The sequence below is a fragment of the Rhincodon typus genome, chromosome 1, assembly GCF_021869965.1.
Source record: "Rhincodon typus isolate 14 chromosome 1, sRhiTyp1.1, whole genome shotgun sequence".
NCBI classification, from domain to species: Eukaryota; Metazoa; Chordata; class Chondrichthyes; order Orectolobiformes; family Rhincodontidae; genus Rhincodon; species Rhincodon typus.
Genome location: NC_063332.1, coordinates 137,764,914 through 137,787,752, shown reverse-complemented (window position 1 = coordinate 137,787,752; position 22,839 = coordinate 137,764,914). Strand labels below are relative to the sequence as shown.

The 22,839-nt window shown below is 41.5% G+C and overlaps 1 protein-coding gene across 2 annotated transcripts in view; it reads left to right on the top strand.

The window, feature by feature from the left end:
• naf1 (nuclear assembly factor 1 homolog (S. cerevisiae)) overlaps positions 1-22,839 on the top strand; it is a 243,195-nt gene that overhangs the window by 17,386 nt on the left and 202,970 nt on the right. For both annotated transcript variants that reach the window (XM_048620095.1, XM_048620159.1), the window contains exon 3: positions 18,143-18,278. In XM_048620095.1, the coding sequence (XP_048476052.1) occupies positions 18,143-18,278 (136 nt within the window). The remainder of the gene's footprint in view (positions 1-18,142; positions 18,279-22,839) is intronic.

Sequence of the window (22,839 nt, the reverse complement as noted above, 5' to 3'; positions counted from 1 at the left end):
TTGTTCACCCAGCCGCTGCTTACAGCACTGCCCAACCACCTCCATCACGTAAGTCTCATGACAGGAGTAGCTAGTTGATTTTGGGATTATGTTATATCTGAAATCTTTTAGCCATCCATCAATCCGTGTAATTTGCATTGCTTAAGCAGACTCCCAGGAACAGACTAAAGCTATGCTGTGTTGTCGTAAAGTAAAATTGACTTATTGAAAACATATGCAAAACCAAGAGGTTTCAAAGGCATGATTTCTCTTCCTGTTGATTACAAAGCCCAAAGTAATGCTTGGATGGAGAAATTTTTACCTGGTGGTTTCATCGTGTTTTTGTGCCTCATGTGAATGAACACTTGTTGAATAAAGGTATGCCTAAAGAAAGCCAAGTTGTGCTGCTATTTTTTGGATAATTGTCATGCTCATCTCCCTGCAGAAGAATTTGTATGTGAAAAACACACAAAAAGTTTGTCCCCTTCTAATGTGGCAAATTTGATTTGGCCAGTGGATAGGGGTGTGAAAGAAAATTTTGTAAATGTTTTACTGATATGATTTCACGAGAGTGCTGACAAACCGTGAATGAAAAATTCACAAGTTTAAGTCCAAATGCTCTGTCAGAGATACTACTTTTTAATGTGTGGTGTGCACGGAACCAGACAAAAGGTAAAATTCTTCAAAAATGCTGGTTAACCTGTGGCCTCTTGTCATGAAGTTTGAAGAATGATTGTCTGAAGATGTTTTTGAACTATTTGGACTGTGTAAAGGAGCCAGGGACCTGGGTTCATTTATAGCCTAGTTTGATTGTCTGCAGGGAGTTTGCACATTCTGCCCACATCTATGTGGGTTTTCTCCAGCTCCTCTAGTTTCCACCCGCAATCCAAAGATGTGCAGATTAGGTGGATTGGCCATGGTAAAAACCCCATGCAGGGTTACAGCGATGGGGTGGATTTGGGTAGGATTAGTCTTCGGAGGGTTAGTGCAGACTCAATGGGCTGAATGGCTTATTTTGCTGTGCAGGATTCTATGACACTTAAAAACAGTGTGAAGAAATTATTGAAATGGTTGACTGTTAGTGCTGTAAATCCAACATTTCCAGAGATTAATTTGATGGATCGTTGAATGTTGACAGAGATGCTTCTGTAACAACTGCATTAAATACAGAAGAAATTGTAGACAGTGTTTTAAATCATGACATACCCAGTGTTCAAGAAAAGGGTAGTGATGAGGTGGAGCAGGTTGAAAGAGTTTCATGGCAGACTGCTGCTGAAAATGTCCTGAAACTTGATGAGCAGAAAAGCTGCTTTACTGCACAAATATACAAGTTTCCACTTGTATATTGCAAATTCTAGCAGGAGGGAAAGAAAGTAAATAAGTAGGCAGATATAAGAAATATATTCAAGGCGGGGGGCGGTGGTGGTTGAGTGCTGGGGAGAAAGGATGGTAATAGTGCAGATTAAGTGATCAGAATGGCAGAACAATGTGTGTCTAACTGCCAAACTAGAAAGAACAGACGGTCTTACTGGAATGGAGGGAGGGGAGGGCGGTCATGGTGACAGAGAATGCAACAAGTAAAGAAATGGGAGTGAGTTTACAATCTGAAGGTGTTGAACTCGATATTGAGCCCAGAAGGCTGTAAAGTGCCTAGAATGAAGATGAGATGGTGTTCCTCCAGTTTGCGCTGTGATTCACTGGAGTATTGCAGTATGCGAGCAGGAATACTGTGCTAAAATGACCAGCTATGGTGAGGTCAGGGTCATGTTTGTGCACAGACTGGAGGTGTTCCACAAAACAGTCATCTAAGTGATCACAGCATCCTGCTAATATGGATGCTGCCTCAAGACCTGTGATTTCCAGCATTTTTTTTTTTTGTTTTCGGTACAGATTCCAGCATTTGTAGTAATTTGCTCCTTAGTTGAATGACTTCAGGGCTCTGAATGAGGTCTGGTCCTCCCCACACACCATTCTCCTTCATGTGTTCAAATTTTAAATACCATACATTCTGCTTGCGTCAGGCATCATTGCATTGTCTTGAGGAGCATGTCTTTTCCCTTTGTTTGCAGGTGTCACAAAGCTGTCCACATCCAAAGTAACATATGCACTACATAAGTGCCAGGCAGTCAGCATGTCCAACAAGAGAATCCAGCCATGGCCCCTTGACATTCAATGATTTTACCATCACCCACTAACTCTGACCCCCACTATCAATTGACCAGAACCAAACTGAACTAGCATAAAATACTGTAGCTACAAAAGCTTGGACAACAAGGTGCAGAGCTGGATGAACACAGCAGGCCAAGCAGCATCATAGGAGCAGAAAGGCTGATGTTTCGGGCCTAGACCCTTTATCAGAAATGCTAGATGCTAGGAATCTTGCAACGAGTAACATGCCTCCTGATTTCCTCAAAGCTTGTCCACCATCTGCAAGACGTAAGTACTTCCCGCTTGCCTGGCTGAGTGTACCTCTAACAATGTCCAAGAAGCTTGACACCTTCCAGGACACATCAGTTCACTTGATTGGCACTGCATCCACAAACATTTACCAACGAGGTGCATTGCAGAAATTCACAGAAATGCAACTTCTAACCAATTCCCACTACCGTTTTGAAGAACTAGAACAGCAGATACATGGGGACACCTGCAACTGCACGTTTCCTCCAAGCCACTCATCATTCTGACTTTGAAATAAAGATCAGCAATTTAAGTACCAGATCAAAATTCTGCAGCTTCCTTCCTAACAAAACTGTAGGTCTGCCTGCACCAAATAAATTGCAGCAGTTCAAGAAGGTAGCTCACCACTATCTTCTCTAAGGCAGCTAGGCATTGGACAATAAATTCTGGCACGGCCAATGAAATAATCCTACTGCTGGCACAACTCATATCATGTAGTGTGTCCAAGCTAGAGGACTTATTGAATGTGCATGACTTAGTTACTGACTTGCTGAGTTATTGAAAAGCCACAGTGTTTCACTCATGTTTTTACAGAACATTAAGCATTCTGTCTGTCCACCATTACTGCACAATGGCAGCAGTAGTATGCACCATCTACAAAATGTGCTTCAGGAATCTGCCAAAATGTCAAAGGTACCTTAATTTTCTTGTTTTCTACTGCTAAAGAACAAAGGCAATAGGCAAATGGAAACCACCACCACCATGTAAGTTCTTCTCTAAGTCACATAACATCCTGGTTTGTGACTGTATTTTTCCTTATCCCAAAATTCTAGAACTCCCTCCTTTTAAAGCACTGCGGGTGCCTACACCATCTGGAATGCAACAGACCAACAAAGTAGTTCACCATCTTCTCGAAGGCACTTTAGAATGGTATATGATGGCCTCTCATTGTGATGTGGATGAAAGGCATGATTCTTTAAGTATGACTACCGTTCCTAGTTATCTACTGATAATGATGCCAGGTCAAACTTGGACAAGGAAGCATCCTGCTTATTGCCATCATCTGTCCTCTATTTCAGTCCACTGATGAATTAGTACTCCTCCATATTGAACACTACTCAGAAAGCGCTGAGAATGAAAAGAACACACACACTTCTCTGTTTGTGGAAACGCAATGTCCATCACCAGAAGTATCCACTGCTGATCAGAGTCTGGAAGGATAGACTGGACCTGTGACTTGTGGTGAGGAAACCAATATGACAAGGGAGAAAAATCCCTACTTGACCTCTTTCTCAACAACCTACCTGTCACCTTTTGTGTTGTGGATACTATCACTACACTAAATAGGATTGGTTTGGGAAAGCTGTGGCAGCTCAGACTGGCCATATGTGGGGTGCTGTGTGCTATCAACAACAGCAGAATGACTTTCTATCAGAATCTGCCATCTTATGGCCTAGTTTATCCCTCACTCTAACCTAACTGTTATGTCAGGGAATCAATGCCAGCTGTTAATAGTGTAGGAGAACATGCCAGGCACAGAACCAGACAAATGGGGAGGCGATGGCCTAGTGGTGTTATCGCTGGACTATTAATCCAGTGACCCAGATAACGTTCTGGGGACTGGGTTTAAATCCCGCCATGGCTGATGGTGGAATTTGAATTCGATAACTATCTGGAATTAAGAATCTAATGATGACGGTGAACCCATTGTCAACTGTTGGAAAAACCCATCTGGTTCACTATTGTCCATTTTAGGGAAGGTAACTGCCACCTTCACCTGGTCTGGCCTACATGTGACTCCAGACCCATGTGGTTAACTCTTAACTGCCCTCTGGGCAATTAGGGATGGGCAATAAATGCTGTCGAGCCAGCGATGTCCTCATCCCATGAATGAGTTTAAAAAATAATCTTAAGATGAGGTGCCAGCTTGATGAAATCTACAGCATGGAACTACTTGCAGACCAAACAACGGAAGCAACATTCAGTAGATGGAGTTGTATAATCCAACAACTAATAGATCAGACTGAAGTCTGTGGTCATGTCTCATCCTGTTGTGAATGGCTGTGGACCATCAAACAGTGAACTGTTTGATGGCTGAGGAGGCATCCTTAATGATGGCAGAGCCCAGAAGTTGAGGGCAAAATACGAGAATGAGGCTTAGAAACTGTGTATTCTTGACTTCTCAAAGCCTGTCCACCTACAAGACACACGTCAGGAATGTGATGGAATGCGTATCATTTTCCAGGAGGAGTACAGCTTCATGAAGACTGTAGAAATTCAGTCCCATCCTGGGCAAAACAACTTGATTTATTGATAACTCATGATTTAGTTCACTTCATCCACGATTAGTATATAGTGGCTGCACTGTGATTCTGTAGCGTAGTGGATAGCACATTTTGTAGGGCTCATGTGATGTAGTGGTACTGTACCACCCTCTGGACCAGAGGCCTGTGTTCAAGTGCCACGTGCTCCAGAGGGGTGTTGTAATACATCTGAATACGTTGAAATAAAAATATCCACTTTGGTTTTGGTGTGTGCAGTCCACATGATGAACTGCTGAATTTGCAACACTTTTTAGAGCATCTGCTAAACTTGTGAAGTCTACCATCCAGAATGACTAGGATAATAGGCTTTTAGGAATACCACCAACTGCAGGTTTGCTTCCAAATCTCAGACCTTCCTGACATGCAACAGGGTCACTATTCACCAGATAATATTTGGAACTTCTTCCCAGTAGAGGGAGATGACTGGCTTTAGCAGAATGGTTGCGATGGAAAGTTCTTTATGGTAACCTCCGTATGGTATAGTAATTGAACCCATGCTCTTGCCATCATTTTGCGTCACAAACCATCCAGCCAACTGAGCTGTAACCAACTCTTTCACACCACCACCCCCCCTCCAACAGTGCCATACACCACTTGAACTGCAGCGGTTGAAGAAACTGACTTCCAACCACCATGTTCTGTAGGGAAATTGGGGAGGAGCAATAAATGTGGGTCTTTCTGGTGATATCCACATACCATGAACAATTTAAAAAAAAAAAATTCCCTTCTATGTATACAAAACCTGTTTACAGTGAGCCAGTTGTGCACTGCTGGTACTTTTATTAGTCGTTCGTCAGATGTGATAATTAAATATTGATTTCTGTCTATTGCCTAAGGCCCTTTGTAATCAATTAGTTGCAGTTGAGTTTAATGCTTGCTGAAATTCATAATTAGAATGGCTGAGTTTCAACGAGGTTTGCTGCATCTTAGAAAATGGTCTATACAATAAGAATTGTTTTGAGTCAGAAATTAGATAAATAAATAAAATGTTAACTTATGTATTGTGGTATCACTAATACAGTTTCATTGCACTGTAACAACTCTGAATTAAGCAAAGTATAGCTATAGAATTGTACAGAAGATTGACACACTTTTTCACTTGGAACAATACTTCGTATAGCTGCTGATGGTAGAGGCATGCAAAGTTTCCCTGCTTCACTACACCATTTTAAATAAAAAGATTTTCCTGAACATGTTTTCATTCGCTTCACCTCGCAGTTGGTGTTAAATATTTTGCCCTATTGAAATTCAGATTTACGAGCTAAATTGTTGAAATCCATGACTGATTTTTAACTGGGGAAATTCTATGGTCCTGATTAAACCGATCTAATTGTATTAAAGTTTTAATGTTCTAATATGTGTGTTTTGCAGCAACTAAGCATGTAGTCAGAGACAACACTGTGTGGAGCTGGAGGAATACAGCAGGTCAGGCAGCATCAGAGGAGCCGGAAAGTCGACGTTTCAGATTTATACCCTTCATCAGGAATGGGGAGAGGGAAGGGAGCCTGGAAATAAATAGAGCAAGGAGGGATGGGGCTGGGGGAACATAGGTGGGATAGTGATAGATGGATGTGGGTGGTGGGGATTGATCAGTGGGATGGGTGGGGTGGATCGGTGGGTAAGAAGATGGACGGGTAATGTCAGGTCAAGGAGGCAGGATAGAGGAAACTTTGAAACTGGTGAATTCTATATTGAGGCCATCAGGCTGCAGGCTCCCGAGGCGGAATAGAATAAAATCCCCTACACTGTGGAAACAGGCTCTTCAGCCCAACATGTCCACACCAATCCTCACAGCATCCAGCCAAACCCATCCCCCTATAACTCACCTAATCTACACATCCCTGAACACTACAGGCAATTTAGCATGGCTAATCCACCTAGCCTGCACATCTTTGGACTGTGGGAGGAAACCGGAGCACCCGGAGGAAACCCATGCAGACACGGGGAGAATGTGCAAACTCCACGTAGACAGTCACCCAATGGTGGAATTGAACCCGGGTCCCTGGCGCTGAGAGGCAGCAGTACTAACCACTGTGCCACTGGGCCGCCCCCTCAATATGAGGTGTTGTTACTCCAGTTTGCATGTGGTGTCATTGTGACACTGGAGGACGCCCAGGATAGACCCGTCACCAAAGAAATGGGAGGGTGAGTTAAAATGGTTGGCAACCGGAAGGCGCTGTCGATTATAGTGTACAGAGCGCAGATGCTTTTTGAATCAGTCACCGAGTCTGAGCTTGGTCTTACCGATGTAGAGGAGGCCATATTGGGAGCAATGGATACAGTAGATCAGGTTGGAGATCGAATTTGGAAAGTTTGTCTGGGGCCTTGGACAGAGGTGAGACTCTGACTCTGGCATCTGCAGTTCTTGCTATCTCTAAAAATATAGTTGCCATGCTCCCTCTGATTAGAGAGGCGATTGGTATTGAGTTTAAGCATGGGGGACACCCAGGTTCAGGTGAGGAGTGAGGTTCATGGTAACTTAGCGGGTACAGGAATTGAGCCTGGACTACTGGTGTCATTCTGCATTGCAAACTGAGCTAACCAGCATTCTCTTTCCCCACCTCTACCCCAGCTAGTATTGTTGATTGCAACTTTAATTGAATCATTTAGCTTTAGTTGAATTAAATCATATATTATCACATGTATGCAATGGAAAAGTACAGTGAAAAGTGTGTACCTTTGCTGTACATGCATGGTGCCATTCAATTAACTTAGAATAAGACAAGAAAAAATAACTTAACAGAGTCCAACTTTCTTTTCCACTGCCACAGTCCCGGTCTAGGCTTTCCAGCCCTTTCGCAGCCACTGCCTCACTGGCTCAATCTTGCCAGCCCGCTCTTGATCTGCCATTGTCAGTCTGCCCACGCTCGATCCGTCGTCGCTGCAGGCAACAACCCGCGCGTTCAGCTCCTATCACGTGGTTCCCGGTTGCAATCCAGCTCTTTTCTGGCTCCTTAAGTAGGTAGTTAAAAAGGGAGGTGGGAATAGAATTACTACAGAGGAAGAGAGAAGGGAGAGACAAAGAAAGAAAGAAAAAGAGAACTGGTGAGCAGAGTGGAGCTCCGAATGGAGTGACTTACCCTGCCGCCATCTTGCCGGACTGTTCATGAGCTTGGATTTCTGGACAGGATAGCAAAGATGCTTGTTTTTTCAGTTTGTTTTGCAATGAAAAGCCAAGTGCTTTCAATTCTATATTTGGTGATAGTGATTGAGGAGTGACAAGTCTTGTTCACTCTAAGCATACTGAACAGATGGAAAAATATTGCACATCGCTTGTTCGTAACTAATTTTAGGATGCTAATGACTGCTAAAATATAGTAAAAACTGTGTACGGATATTTGAACATTTAATGTGGCAATGTTTCTTTGGTCGCCTGCTTCACTCTATCCACTCTGAATAGTTGTTACTTGAGGAAATAGAATTTTTGTTTTAGTTTATTTATTTCAAAATACGTTGTTTTGGCCCACTGCCATTTGCTCACCTCAAATTTGTTTCTGTTGGAGCCTAAATTAAGGAGATTGATTTTAAAATGAATACTTGAAATAAGTGGAGGCGTCACAGCGCAAAATTCATCATTGATCCTTGGGATGACAGTGGATTTCTATAATAGGCTGAGTATGTTTCGGTTTTTATTACGTGAAGTTTAGAAGAATGAGGGGTGATCTGATTGAAATGTGCAAGATTCTGCTAAGAGGTCATTTTCCCAGGTTGAGGAATCTAAACCGAAAGGGACTCTGGCCACTAATCCTGACAGTCATTTAGCACTGTGGTGTTCACTGAGTGGTGTGATGCTTTGGAGTCCTGCATTCCAGGGATTTGTCGATGTGCAATTGTTAAATATATTCCAGGCTGAGATAGATGTTGGTCTTTTAAGGAATCAAGGGACATGCAGAATGGGCGGGAAATTGCTGTTGAAGTCCAACGTCAGCTGTGATTATATTGAAGGCAAAGTAGGCTTGATGAGTAGCATCATTTTCTCGTATTTCCTACGTTCTAATTAGCTCTATTGTCCTGATAGTTTATGACGTTATACTGTAGTAGAATGTGAGCTAGGACTATTTCCATCTTGAAAGTCCTGAGATCTTTTGTACAGGTCTCAGAAAAAAAGTCTTTTTTTAAAAATTATTCAATGAGGACAATGATGGCAAAAGATATATTTTTTACCCATTTTGCTTTCTCTGGTTAGTAAGTTTGCTTTTGACACCAAAATTGAAGGTGTAGTGGACAGCGAAGACGGTTACCTCAGTACAACAGGATCTTGATCAGCTGGGTCAGTGGGCCGCCAAGTGGCAGATGAAGTTTAGTTTAAATAAATGTGAGGTGCTGCTTTTTGGAAAGGCATATCATGGCAGGACTTGTACATTTAATGGTAAGGTCCTGGAGAGTGTTGCTGAACAGAGACCTTGGAGTGCAGGTTCGTACTTCTCCTTGAAAGTGGAGTCACAGGTAGATAGGATAGTGAAGGCAGTGTTTGGTATGCTTGCCTTTTATTGGTCAGTTCACTGAGTATAGGAGTTGGGAGGTCATGTTGCGGCTGTACAGGACATTGGTTAGGCCACTTTTGGAATACTACATTCAATTCTGGTCTCCCTGCTATATGAATGATGTTGTGAAACTTGAAAGGGTTCAGAAAAGATTTACAAGGATGTTGCCAGGATTGGAGGGTTTGAGCTATAGGGAGAGGCTGAATAACCTGGGGCTATTTTCCCTGGAGCATTGGAGCGGAGGGGTGACCTTTATAGAGGGGCATGGATAGGGTAAATAGACAAAGTCTTTTGCCTGGTGTCAAGGAGTCCAGAACTAGAGGGCATAGATTTAAGGTCAGAGAGGAAAGATTTAAAAGTGACTTAAGAAGCAACTTTTTCACACAGAGGGTGACACGTGTATGGAATGAGCCACCAGAGGAAGCGGTGGAGGCCAGTACATTTACAACATTAAAAGGCATCTGGATGGGCATGTGAATAGGAAGGGTTTAAAGGAATATGGGCCAAATATTAGCAAATGGGACTGGATTAATTTAGGATATCCAGTCGGTATGGACAAGTTGGACTGAAGGGTCTGTTTCCGTGCTGTATATCTCTATGACAGTGGTCAAGAAGGCATACGGCATGCTTTCATTCGTTGGATGGGGTATTGACTACAAGAGTTGGCAGGTCATGTTACAGTTGTATAGGACTTTGGTTCGACCACATTTGGAATACTGCGTGCAGTTCTGGTTGCCACATTACCAAAAGGATGTGAATGCTTTGGAGAGGGTGCAGAGGAGGTTCACCAGGATGTTGCCTGGTATGGAGGGTGCTAGCTATGAAGAGAGGTTGAGTAGATTAGGATTATTTACATTAGAAAGACAGAGGTTGAGGGGGGACCTGATTTGAGGTCTACAAAATCATGAGAGGTATAGACAGGGTGGATAGCAAGAAGCTTTTTCCCAGAGTGGGGGACTCAATTAGTAGGTGTCACGATTTCAAGGTGAGAGGGGAAAAGTTTTAAGGGAGATATGTGTGGAAAATTCTTTACACAGAGGGTGGTGGGTGCCTGAAACGCGTTGCCAGCGGAGGTGGTAGAAGCAGGCACGATAGCGTCATTTAAGATGTATCTAGACAGATACATGAATGGGCAGGGAGCAGAAGGATACAGATCCTTGGAAAATAGGCGACAGGTTTAGATAGAGGATCTGGATCGGCGCAGGCTTGGAGGGCCGAAAGGCCTGTTCCTGTGCTGTAGTTTTGTTTGTTCTTTGACAGTATGACTGAACCTGCTAACTTACTGATGAACCTTCCTACATTTAAGTTTAAATTGTATCTGCTACAAATAGCAAGAGTCCCAACACTGATGCCTTGGAACCCCATTGGACACAGGCTTCTGTCACAAAACCACCCTTCGGTAACTGTCTGCTTCTGGCCTGTCAGCGAATTCTAGATCCAATTAGCCAAATTTTCCTGGATCCCATGGCCTCTTACTTTTTGCTATTAGTCTCTAATGTGGGATCTTGTCAAAAGCCTTGCTGAAGTCCAGCTAGACCATATAAAATGCACTGCCTCCATCAATAGATGTGGTCACCTTTTTTTGTTTTGAAAAATTCAATCTAGTTTCCAGTTTAAGACTTCCTCTTAACAAAACCATGCTGATTGTTCTTGATTAATCCACAGAATCCCTACAGCGTGGAAACAGGCCATTTGGCCCAACAAGTGCACACCGATTCTCTGCAGAGTATTCCCACTCAGGCTCACCCCCCCGCCCCACCGCCATCTCCTCCAGCCTGCATTTCCCACGCCCAACCCACCATCCTGCACATCCCTGGACACTATGGGCAATTTAGCATGGCCAGTACACCTAACCTGCATATCTTTGCACTGTGGGAGGAAACCACACTCTGTTTTTCAAGAAAACTGCCCTGAAGGAAACCCACGCAGACATAGGGAGAATGTGCAAACTCCACACAGACATTCGTCCGAGACTGGAATTGAACTCGGGCCCCTGGCGCTGTGAGGCAGCAGTGCTAACCACTGAGCCACTGTGCTGCCTGAGTGCAGATTAATTATGTCCCTCAGAATTGTTTCCAGTATTTTCCCCACCACTGAGGTGAGACTGACCAGCCCATTGTTTCCTGGTTTATCCCTTCCTGCTTTCTTAAATAATGGTTCCACTTGGGCTGTCCTCCAGTCCTCTGGCACCTCTCCTGTCACCAGAGACGAATTGAAAATTATTGCCAGCCTGCTATTTCCTCCCTTACCTTCGTCAACAGCCTGGGATATGTTTCATCTGGCTATCAATATTTATCATCTTTTAAGCTTGCTATACCACTCAGAACCTCCTCTTGTCTATGCTAATTTCTCTAATTATATAACAGTCCCCCTCTACACTTGTATTGCCCTCTTACTTGTGAACATGGATATAAAATATTCATTTTGAACCCTACCCCAAGTCCATGCACAAATTACCGCCCCAGCCCTAATGACCCCCTACTCTTTCCCTGGTTATGCTTTATATATCAGTGATTTGCAAATGAGGACTAAATGGAATATTTCCAAGCTTGTGGATTCAACAGAGTTAAGTGGACACATGTAAGGAAGACGTAAAATGGCTTCAGGAGGATTTGCACAGACATCATGAATGGACAAAAATATGGCAGATGGAATGTAGTATTGAGAAATATGAGGTTATCCACTTTGGTGGGAGAAACACACGCAGAGTATTTTTTTAAGTAGTAAATTTTAGAAAGATTAGATGTACCAAGTGACTTTGGTGTTCTTGCCAGTAAATCCCTGAAGGCTAATGAGCAGGTGCAGCCAGCTATTAGGAAGAGTAATCAAATGTTGGCCTTTATTGCAAGAAAATTTGAGTACATGTGTAGCTTCAGTTGTACAGGAGCATGATTAGATCACACCTTAAGTACTGTGTGCAGTTTTGCTCTCCTAATAGAGTCATACAACACAGAAACAGATCCTTTGGTCCAACCATTCCATGCCGACCATGATCCCAAACTAAATTAGTCCCATCTGCTTGCACTTGACCCATATCCTTCTAAAGGTTGTAATTGTACCTGCATTCACCGCTTCATCTGGAAGTTCAGTTCATACACGAACCCCACTCTGTTTTTATAAAAAAAAACTGCCCCATATGTCATCCTTTTAAATCTTTCTCCTGTCACCTTAAAAATATGCCATGTAGTCTTGAAATTCCCAACCGTAGGGAAATTATCTATCCCCCTCATGATTTTATAAACCTCTATAAGGTCACCCCTCGACCTCCTATGCTCCAATTGGAAAAAATACAAGCCTATTCAGCCTCTCCCTTATAACTCAAACCCTCCATTCCTGGCGACATCCTGGTAAATCACTTCTGAACCCTCTCCAGCTTAATAATATTCTTTCTATAACTGGATGACCAGAACTAGACACAGTACTCCAGAACAGGCCTCACCAATGTCCTGTACAATCTTGACATGGTGTTATATTCGTATAGTCAAAGGACTGAGCAATGGAGGCAAATGTGCTAAATGCCGCCTTAACCACCTTGGCTAAATATGATGCAAACTTCAAAAAAATTATCTAAGTATCTTATAAGTATCCTTATTTCAGGAAGCATGTTATTACCACAAGTCTCAACACAAGTGAGTGCCACAAAATCTCACCACACTTGATCCCAAAGTGGCAGGACTTTCCAATACAGAAGGATTGGGCAAATTGGACTTGTATTCTCTAGAATTTTGATGAATGAGAGGTGATCTCATTTGAAACCTAAAAATACGTAAGGGATAGAAAGGGTAGCTGCTAGATTCCTCTGGTTTGGGAATCTAGAATTGGTAAACACAATTTAAAATTGAGAGATGCAATTTTGATCTGAAATGAGAAATTCTGTAACTCAGAGGGTTGGGAACCTATGGAATTCTGAAGGCTGTAGGAGCTCAAGTCTTTGAATATGTTTAAGGTTGAGATGGATAGATTCCTGATTACTGTTGGTGTACAGGGTTATGGGATGGGATGGGGTGGGTAAAAGGCAATGAAATATTCGGTCAGCCTCGATCATTATGAATGCTGGGGCAGGCTTAATGGGATGAATGGCCTCCTGTTCAGAAAATCCTATGTTCTCCAGGACAATATGGCAATTTATGTGCAATAAATGTTGATCTAGCCAGCAAAGCTGACAACCTGTGAGCAAATAAAAAATGAAGAGCTGTGTAAATAAAATCTTATCTTGGATTGCTGTGCATAGTTTTGGTCTGCTTATTTAAAATAGGATATAATTGCATTTGAAGCAGTTCAGAGAAAGTACATTAATGGATTCATGGGATGTGAGAGTTATCCTTTGAAGAAAGATTGGACAGATTATGAAAAATCGTATAGTACAGAAGCGGTCCTTCAGCCCATCAAGTCTGCACCAACAAAAAAATACTCCTAATCTACACTGGTACCACTTCCCATCACTTGGCCCATAGTCTTGAATGTCATGAAATTTTAAGTACTCATTCAAATACCTTTAAAAGGTTGTGAAGTTTCCTGCCTCAACTACCCTCCCAGGCAGTGCATTTCAGATTTTCACCACTCACTGTATGAATTTGCTTTCCTCAAATCCCCTCTGAACCTCCTGCCTTTCATCTTTTAAAATTATGCCCTGTTGTTATAGATCCTTAGCTGGGGTGAGCAGCTATTTCCTATCCACATTGTTCACGTTTCTCATAACCTACACCTCGATCAAATCCTCTGCAAGCCTTCTCTGCTTTAAGCGAACAACCCAAGCTTATCCAGCCTTTTTACAAAGCTAATCCCAGACAACATCCTGGTGAATCTCCTCTCCACACCGTCTAGTGCAATAACATCCTTCTTACCGGGTGGTGACTGGAACTGCACACAGTACTCTGTACATCCATTGGAGTTTAGAAGAATGACTGGTGACTTGTTTGAAACATAAAGCCCTGAGTGTACTTGACATGGTGGATGCAGAAAACGTGTTTCCTCTTGCTGGAGAGACTCGAACTAGGGGACACAGTTTAAAAATAAGGAGTCTCCCATTTAAAATGGAAATGAAGAGAATTTCTTTTCCTCCTGGGAGAGTTGAGAATCTGTAGAATGTTCTTCCAAAGAGAATGATGTTGGCAGTGTCATTGAATATTTTCAGGCAGGTTGACAGGTACGGTGAGGCTATATCTGAAGTACTGTGTGCAGTGTGGTCTCCTTAATTAAATAAGGATGCTTTGGAAGCAGTTCAGAGAAAGTTTACGAGATGAATACCTGGAGTGTGTAGTTGTCTTTGAAGAAAGGGCATTCTCTCCTTGTAAACACTGGAGCTTAGAAGAGCATGAAACAACTTAATTGAAACAAGCAGGATCCTAATGGGACTTGACAGGACTCATGGAATGGATGGTTTGTCCTGTGGAATAATCTTGAGCTAGTCACTTTCAAAATAATGGGTCACTTATTTAAGATAGAAAAAAGGAGATTTTATTTCTCACAAAAGGTTTAGTCGCTTTGGAATTTTCTTCCTTGAATGCTGGTCACTTTTTGATTAGGCTTTTCAATGTAAAATCATGTTTTCTTCTTCCTTGGAATGCAGTTTTCCAAATAAAACTTATTTTGTGAAACAGCATCATCCTTGTCGATAGACTGTACTAGAACAATTTGGCTGGGCATGCAGCTTGTTCCGGATCACTTCCTTCAGTACTATTACTGGAATGTTGTTATGGGGCCTGCAGTCTTCTCACCATCCAGTGTCTTCAGCTATTTCCTGATACCACATGAAGTGAATGGAAGTGGTTGAAGATGAGCATCTGTCATGTTGGGGATCTTAGAAGCAACTGAGGTGAATCTCAGCCACAAGTGCCACTTGTGGCTGAAAATGGATGCAAAAACTCCAGCCTTGTTCTTTACATTCCACCCCCACAATTAAAGATGGCGAGACTTGTAAGCTTTCACATCGTGTTAGGTCTTTAATTGTCCGCCACTATTCATGACTGGATGTGACAGGTTTGTAAAGTTTAGGACCTGAGCTGTTGGTTGTGGGATTGCTTGGCCCTGTCTATTGCATACTACTTTTCTGCTAAGCATACGCATAAGCCTGCATTGTAGCTTCACCAGGTTGATGCCTCCATTTTTAGTTTAGCCTGGTGATGGTCCTGAATGCCCTCCTTTACTTTGCCATCAACCTTGGTTTAATTAAATGACACTGTGGAGTTAGGCTGGGTTATGACAGTCCAGACTGTGGTTGAATACAATTCTGGTACTGATGGCCCACAAGAATGCCCAGTTTTGAGTTACTGGTTTGTTTGAAGTCTGTCCCATTTAACATCGTGGCAATATTGCAGAACTTGATGGCAGTTATCCTCAGTGTGAAGACCTAGCTTTATCTCTATAAGAACTGTCTGTTAACTCCTATTGGTTCCATTTATGGATGGATAGATTGTTGGGGATGGAGTAATTTTTTTTTTTTTTTTTTTTTTTTCCCCCCCCCTTCTTATTTGTTTCTTGCCAGTTGCTGCAGACCCAGTCTAGCAGCTATGTTCTTTAGGGCACTGTCAGCTCCATCAGTAGTAGTGTAGCCATGCTATTTTTGGTGGACTTTTCAAGCCCTCCGCTCAGAATACAGGTAACTGGTCAGCCTGTGCTTCCTCCAAGTGATGTTCAACATGGAGGGTAACTGATTCATCAGTTCCATGGTTGTTACTCTAATTGGCAAACAGCAGAAAGTTGCCTTACCCATGTTTGGTCTGCTGCCATGAGAACTCACAGACTCCAGAGTCAATGTTGAAGTTGTAGTAAATGCCAACACTCTGTTTTCTTTCTTAATTATTTGCTGCATCTGCATGCTAACTTATTGTGATTAATTTACCAGGACCCCCAGATACTCCCTTATCTGAGTTCTCCCCCTCCAGTTAAATTAAATGTTGCTTTTTTATTCTTCTTTCCAACTTGGCCCAATTGTGTTTAACAAAAGAAATTCAGGATAGTGTTAGAACCAATAAGGAGTCATGTAAAGTTGTTAGAAGTAGTAGCAAGTGTCAGGATTCAAAACAATTTAGACTTCAGCAGAGTAGCGGCAAGAGATTCATTGCTTGATTTAAGAGAGGAAAATAGCACATGAGAGCAAATTTGCAAGGAATATTAAAATGCATGTACAAGTACATTTAAAAAAAATAGTTAAGCCAGTTGTAGGTCCCTTTGCAGTCTGAAACACACGAATTGGTGGAGAGCAAGGAATTGACAGAGCAATTAGCAGCTACCTGTTGCTCTGTTTTAAAAAAAAACCCCAGAAGTGTGAGGGGAACAGGGGTCTTGGCTAGGAGGTATTGAAGCAAGTCAGTATTTGGAAAGGTAAAATGGTGCTAGAGAAATTAATGGGACAGATAGCTGATAAATCTGCAGGGAATGATAATCTGCATGCCCGAGTCGTGAAGCAAATGGAAATACTGAATATGTTGGTTGCCATCTTCCAATCTGTTTTGCTTCTGGAATAGTGCCAGCATAATCAAGGGTTGCAAATGTCATCCTGCTGTTTCTTTTTAAAAAAAAGGGAGGGAGAATGCCAGGAATTGCAGATCAATTACAGATCTAACATCAGTAGTGAAAATGCTGGAGGCTATTCGGAAGGATATGATAACAGGATATTTAAATGCAATCAGTATTACTCAAAGTCAGCATAGGATTGCAAAATGGCAATTGTCTGATAAACCTTTTGGAGTTCTTTAGAGGACGTAATGTGTCGAATAGATGAATCACTAGATGTGGTGTGTTTGGATTTTCAGAAAGCTTTTGAAAAAAATACCCAGTAGTCTCTTGCGTGGGAATCTGTAGCTTGGGTACCAGCTATTCACAACATTTATCAACGATTTGGCCGAGGGAGTCGAGTGTAATTGCCTAATTTGTTGACTGTACACTCTTCAATTAGTTTTGTAAGTTGTGAGAAGGATGCTACAAGACTTCAAACAACAGACAAGTTGAGTGAGTGGGCAAGTACATGACAGATGCAGAAAATTGAAGATAAATGTGCAACTGTGCTTTCTGGTAGAATAAGCAGAATTGCAGAGAATTAACTAAACAGTGATAGATTTGGAAATGTTGATATGCAAGGGAAGCCGGTGTCCATGTACACTGGTCATTGAAAGCAAATATGCAGTGCAATGAGGAGTTACGATAACAAATGGTATGTTGGCTTCCATTGCATGTGGATTTAAGTTCAGGAGCAAGAAAGCTGTCCAGGGTCTTAGTGAGACCAGATTTGAAATATTGAGAGTGTTTTTTGGTCTCATTACTTAAAGAAAGATGTACATGTCATAATGAGAGCGTTGCAGTGGTTCACTAGACTGATTCCTATGATAGCAGGTTTATCGTTTTGCTTGTTACTTCAGTCAAACTTAATATCTCTTTCGCAAAACCATGTCAACTTTGTCTGATTACATTGATATTCTCTCAGTTGTTCACTTTAGCCTCCAAGATAGAATTCAGCATTTTCTTTACTGCAGCTGACAGGCTTGTCTGCTTTCTTGACGACTGGAGGAGTTGCATTTCCTATTTTGCTAATTGATGGAACCTTTCCTGAATCTGGAAGTTTGGAAAATTAAAACCAATGCATCTGCCATCTTAGCAAACTGAATTCTTCTCTAATTGCTGAAGAAAAAAATTGCATTTTCTGAAGAAGGGTCTAGACCCGAAACGTCAGCTTTCCTGCTCCTCTGATGCTGCTTGGCCTGCCTGCTGTGTTCATCGAGCTCTACACCTTGTTATCTCTCTTCTCCTAATTGCGCCAGCTTGGATCTAAATTATCTGATATTTTTAAAAAAAGTTGATTTGGATCATATTGTTACTAAATACAATAATTTACACTTCAACTGATTTTTGATTATGTCTATCCAGTTTTCTTATAGCAGAGCTAAATAGTGTAAGAAGGCGCAGATGTTTGCCCTGATGTTTAATTGCTTTTTAATATATTTAATTTGTGTTTTGTTTCAGTGACTCGGATTCCACGTCATCATCATCTTCTGCACTCTCTGTGGTTGTATTATCAGATGGTGATGATGATGATCAGGAACTAGCAGGAAAGAGAAAACCCCAACCAGTCAAAACAAAGGATGAACTGCTGTTGGAGGTGGGTCTTGATGTCTAATTTCATTAGAATCAGTGGAGATCATAAAAAAAAGGTGATCTCAAGTTGCTCCCTATTATTTGTTGCCTTAGGCACAGTGGTTGGGGAGGGTTTGAACTAAATTGGCTAAGCAAGTAGCCACATGTAGGAGAATCAAAGCCATTGGCAACAGATCAAAAGGGGAACAAGAGAAGTGATAGGCGTAGGAATCAAAGGTCAGAATCAAACGAGGCGACAGTAAAAAAAATAACTGGTGGGAATGGGGCAAGGAATATTAAAAAGCCATGTCTTGAGTCTTTGTGCCTGGATTCACGAGCATTCAAAATAAAGTGGATGGATTAATTGTCCATGTAGATGTACACAGGATATATTTGGGATTAGGGAGGCGTGGCTACAGGGTGACCAGGGATGGGAGCTGAACATTCAGGGGTATTCAGTATTTAGGAAGGACAGACAAAAAGGAGAATGTGGTGGAGTTGTATTACTGGTTAAAGAGGATACAAACACAGTGTCTGAGCTAATATCTTACCTCAATGATTTAAAGTCTATATGGTTAGAATTGAGAAGTACCAGAGGCAACAAACATTACGGGGGGGGTGGTATGTAGTCAATGTGTTGGCGGGAATGGCATCAAACAGGAAATCAGAGATGCATGCATAAAGAAACATCTAATTATGATGACTTTAATTTGCATATAGATTGGGCGAATCATGTTAGCCATGATCCCATAGAGGAATGATTCCAAGACTATATATGGGATGTTTTCCTAATCATTACGTTGAGAAACCAACTAGAAAACAGGCCATTTCACCCTGGGTATTAAACAATGAAAGAGGAATTATTGATAATGTAGTTAAGAGACTCCTTGGGATGACCAATCATAATATTCTAGAATTCTTCTTTAAGATTGAGAATGCAGCAGTTGATTCTGAGATTTAGGTCCTGAATCTTAATAAGGGAGTCTACAACGAAATGAGGTGTGAGTTGGCTATGATGGATGAAGAAATGTTACTGAAAGGAATGATAGTGGATAGGCAATGGTAAGCATTCAACGAGCAAATGTATGAACTTCAAAAATTATTTATTAATTTAGAGGATTAGGAGGCAAAAAAAGGCATTCAAATTAGCAAGAAAGTTTGCTTTTAAGAAGGTGGTAGATGTAATCCACGTGGCTAATGGATCAAGGGATCTAGACTGATGATGAATAAGGGTATTGAGCTCACTGATCAGCCATGATCATAAATGAATGGCGGAGCAAGCTGAAGGGATTGAATGACCTAGTCCTGCTCCTATCTTCTTTGGCTAATGTTTCAACAGTAGAAGTATAAATTGTTTTGTCACCTATGTTCTCAGTATTGCCTATTTCAGAAGGCATGCTGTAACAGATATAATGGTGCAAAGTAGCACTGTATCTTTATATTTTCTTCTGTGTGGAAGAAGTTTTCCTTCTATGCATATTCCATTTCAGTTGAGGTGCTTACCAGATTTTACTTGCGCAATCCCATCCTCTACCCAAAAGCTGAGTAAATTAGGGCATCAGTGCTTTGCATACTTGAATTAACTTTCAGTATTTGTGATTGCAGCTTTGAGATTTGGAATCAAGTTATCTTTAGATTTCCATTTGATAACTTGTTGGTTTATGATTTGAATATGATTGAAGGGAACTGATGGTAGCACTGATATGACAGTACATAAAATGTAGGTGAAATCCAAAGTACCATCACCAATGTGTTTGAAAACTCATAAACATGGTTTAGAAATGTCACAGTAAATTAAATTATGCAACATCAATATAGAGTTTTCAGCCAATTTTCTTCTGTTGCAAAACTAGCCTCGTTGTCTATGATCCTTCTATGATGTGAGTAGAAATTAACCATTTGGAAATTTTGCTTATGGCATGACATGGCACAGGGGAAGGCTTATCATTTATAGATTTATTGATATGGACATTGCTATTTATATGATTTTTATTGACCTGCTTCAGCCCAATGTTCTATTAATAAGAGAAACACTGTACTTATAGATGTTGATTCTGCTGTTAGTACATCTTCGATGGGTGCAAAATTTTAAAATATTTTCTGCAAACCGATTAAAAAAGATGCAGTAGATTGCTGAAGAAATAACCAATTTTGTCAAAGCTTTTCAGTTGCACTCATCAAGACAGTTCGTAAGAAATACCAAAGTAAAGGGAAAATGTTTACACTGAGGGGCAAGTGCTAATTGGTTGGCAATGAACTGTGATCAGTAGATGTGTTGCCATGAGGGATGTACCACTTAATGATGACTGACAGTTAACTGCCAATTTTTTTTTTAAAATTAGGCAGCTTGGTTTCTGGTCAGAACATTGCCATGAGAAATAAATCTATGAATGGCTGATGGCTATATTCACAGTGTGTATAACAATTTCTTCTGTCTCCAAAGAGCAGCACCCTTTGTATTAATATATGTAGCTTTCATTATGTGCAAATGTACTATTCTGCAAACCTAAATGACAGCCATAAATTCCTCGTCAGCATAATTCTTTGCATGCTCAAGATTTTTCAGCAATATTGTCCAAGTGCAGAATAACAATGAATTTTGGACACTGTGAATTTTGCAAGCACAGGCTGGTTACGTACAGAATGCATCTTGCTTATTGTGAAGAGCTGAAGGGATGTGTTGTTTGATATGATCCTCCAGTCTTTGGGATGTATAGAATATATTACCTAGGATCATACCAGCTCTGAAATTCATGTACTCCGTTACTCATTTGCATGGTTGGCAGGACGTCTTTTTGGCATGATGCAGTAACCTATTTGTGTGAACACCACTTGTACTACTACTGTGTGGTAGCAAGGTGAAAAAGCTAGCTTCGTCTGTTGCTTAAAAGTTTATGATACATTACCATTCCAGGGTAATCTGAGGTAGACAGGGCACTTTGTAGCATCAGAAGTGGTGGCCTTGGTAAACAAGGTGACATGATGCCAAGGTGGGTAGCGCTGCTGCCTCATAACACCAGGGACACAGGATTGATTCCAGCCTTGGGTGACTGTCTGTCTATGTGGAGTTTGCACATTCTTCCCGTGTCTGAGTGGGTTTCCTGTGTTCTGGTTTCCTCCCAAAGTCCAAAGATGTGCAGTTTCGGTAGATCAAAATGCTAAATTGCCCCATAGTGTCCAGCGATATGCAAGTTAGGTGAATTTGCCACGGTAAATGCGGTGTTATGGGGAAAGGGTGGGAGGAGTGGGTCTGGGTGGTATGCTCTTTGAAGGGTCATTGCAGACTTCATGGGCTGAATGGCCTCTAAGGTTTCCATGATTCTATGAACAAATGGCCAGGATCACACAGGACCTGTACATGGATTGCATTGCTCTATCCATGTGCTCATTTGCCATTGCGTGTCTATTCAACAATATATCACTGGAGGAAGCCATGGACGTTTGCGCTACAGCCAACGTAATGATGATGTGCATCTACATCATTGTGTGAAACAGTGCTTCTGAACTTATGAACTCAGTAACTCACACAGTCGAGCTCAGTGTCATTAAAACTATGTCTAAATGATTTTGCCGTGGGAATGCTACTAGGCCCAGCTCACGCAAACGTCTTTATTGGATTTAGTGAGAAATTTGTCTTTGATGGAGTAACAACATCTAACCTCCTGCTACTTATCTATCTCCAATGTGTAGATGATGCTTTTAATATTTCGATTTTATAGGTGTGTATAAGAATTTTCATGCACGTCTTAATGAGCTCCACTGTTTACACAAATTTACGTTTGAAATGAAGCAGTCACGTGAGCTGTCTTTACATGATCACCTATGAGAGAATTCGGCCTGGACTTCTCTACGACTATCTACCAGAAATCTGTCTGTACTGGTCTTTAATATGTGTTGGATTGCTACATTTCTATGCGAGAGAACAACGGTATATATGTAGATGGCAAGATACAGCGGAGACACTTAGAGCTCTTTAAAGTGCAAGTAATTTATTAGGTACTTAAATGAATAACACATACCTTTAACTACTAGAGATATTTCAATCAGTGTCTTTCACTACCCTGGTTTCAAACATTAATATTCAGGAAAGTTGGCAGCTGGCCAGGATGAAACTCACCTTGACATCTTCACCACACCTCCTGACGTTGGTACCTCCTTCAGTGTTAATCTGCAAAGTTTGGCTGAAAAATCAAGGGTTTTCTGGTTGCCTTAAAAACAGATCAGTGTCAAGTGTATGCCTTATTTGGAATTATCCATGCACGTGACCAATCTCGAATGTTTTGTCCAAATGTATACCTTACTTGGTAGAGACAGCATTAGTGATTTCCTGCAATCTTAGCTCTTAGACCCGAATGACTCTGCTTCATTCCACTCGCATAACAGATAGTTGTAAAGCCTGTTTGTCAGTTCCTGGTACCTTCAGCCTTGTCTAACAGGCTCAAGCCATTTATTCACTCTGCAAGCTTCACATTAAAATGGGATTCATCAGTCATCTGCAGAATAATAGCTACCCTGATCAGTTCATTATGTGCCGTATAACATGCAAACTCATGAAAGAGCCAAAGGGTCCTGAAAAGTGCCCAGCT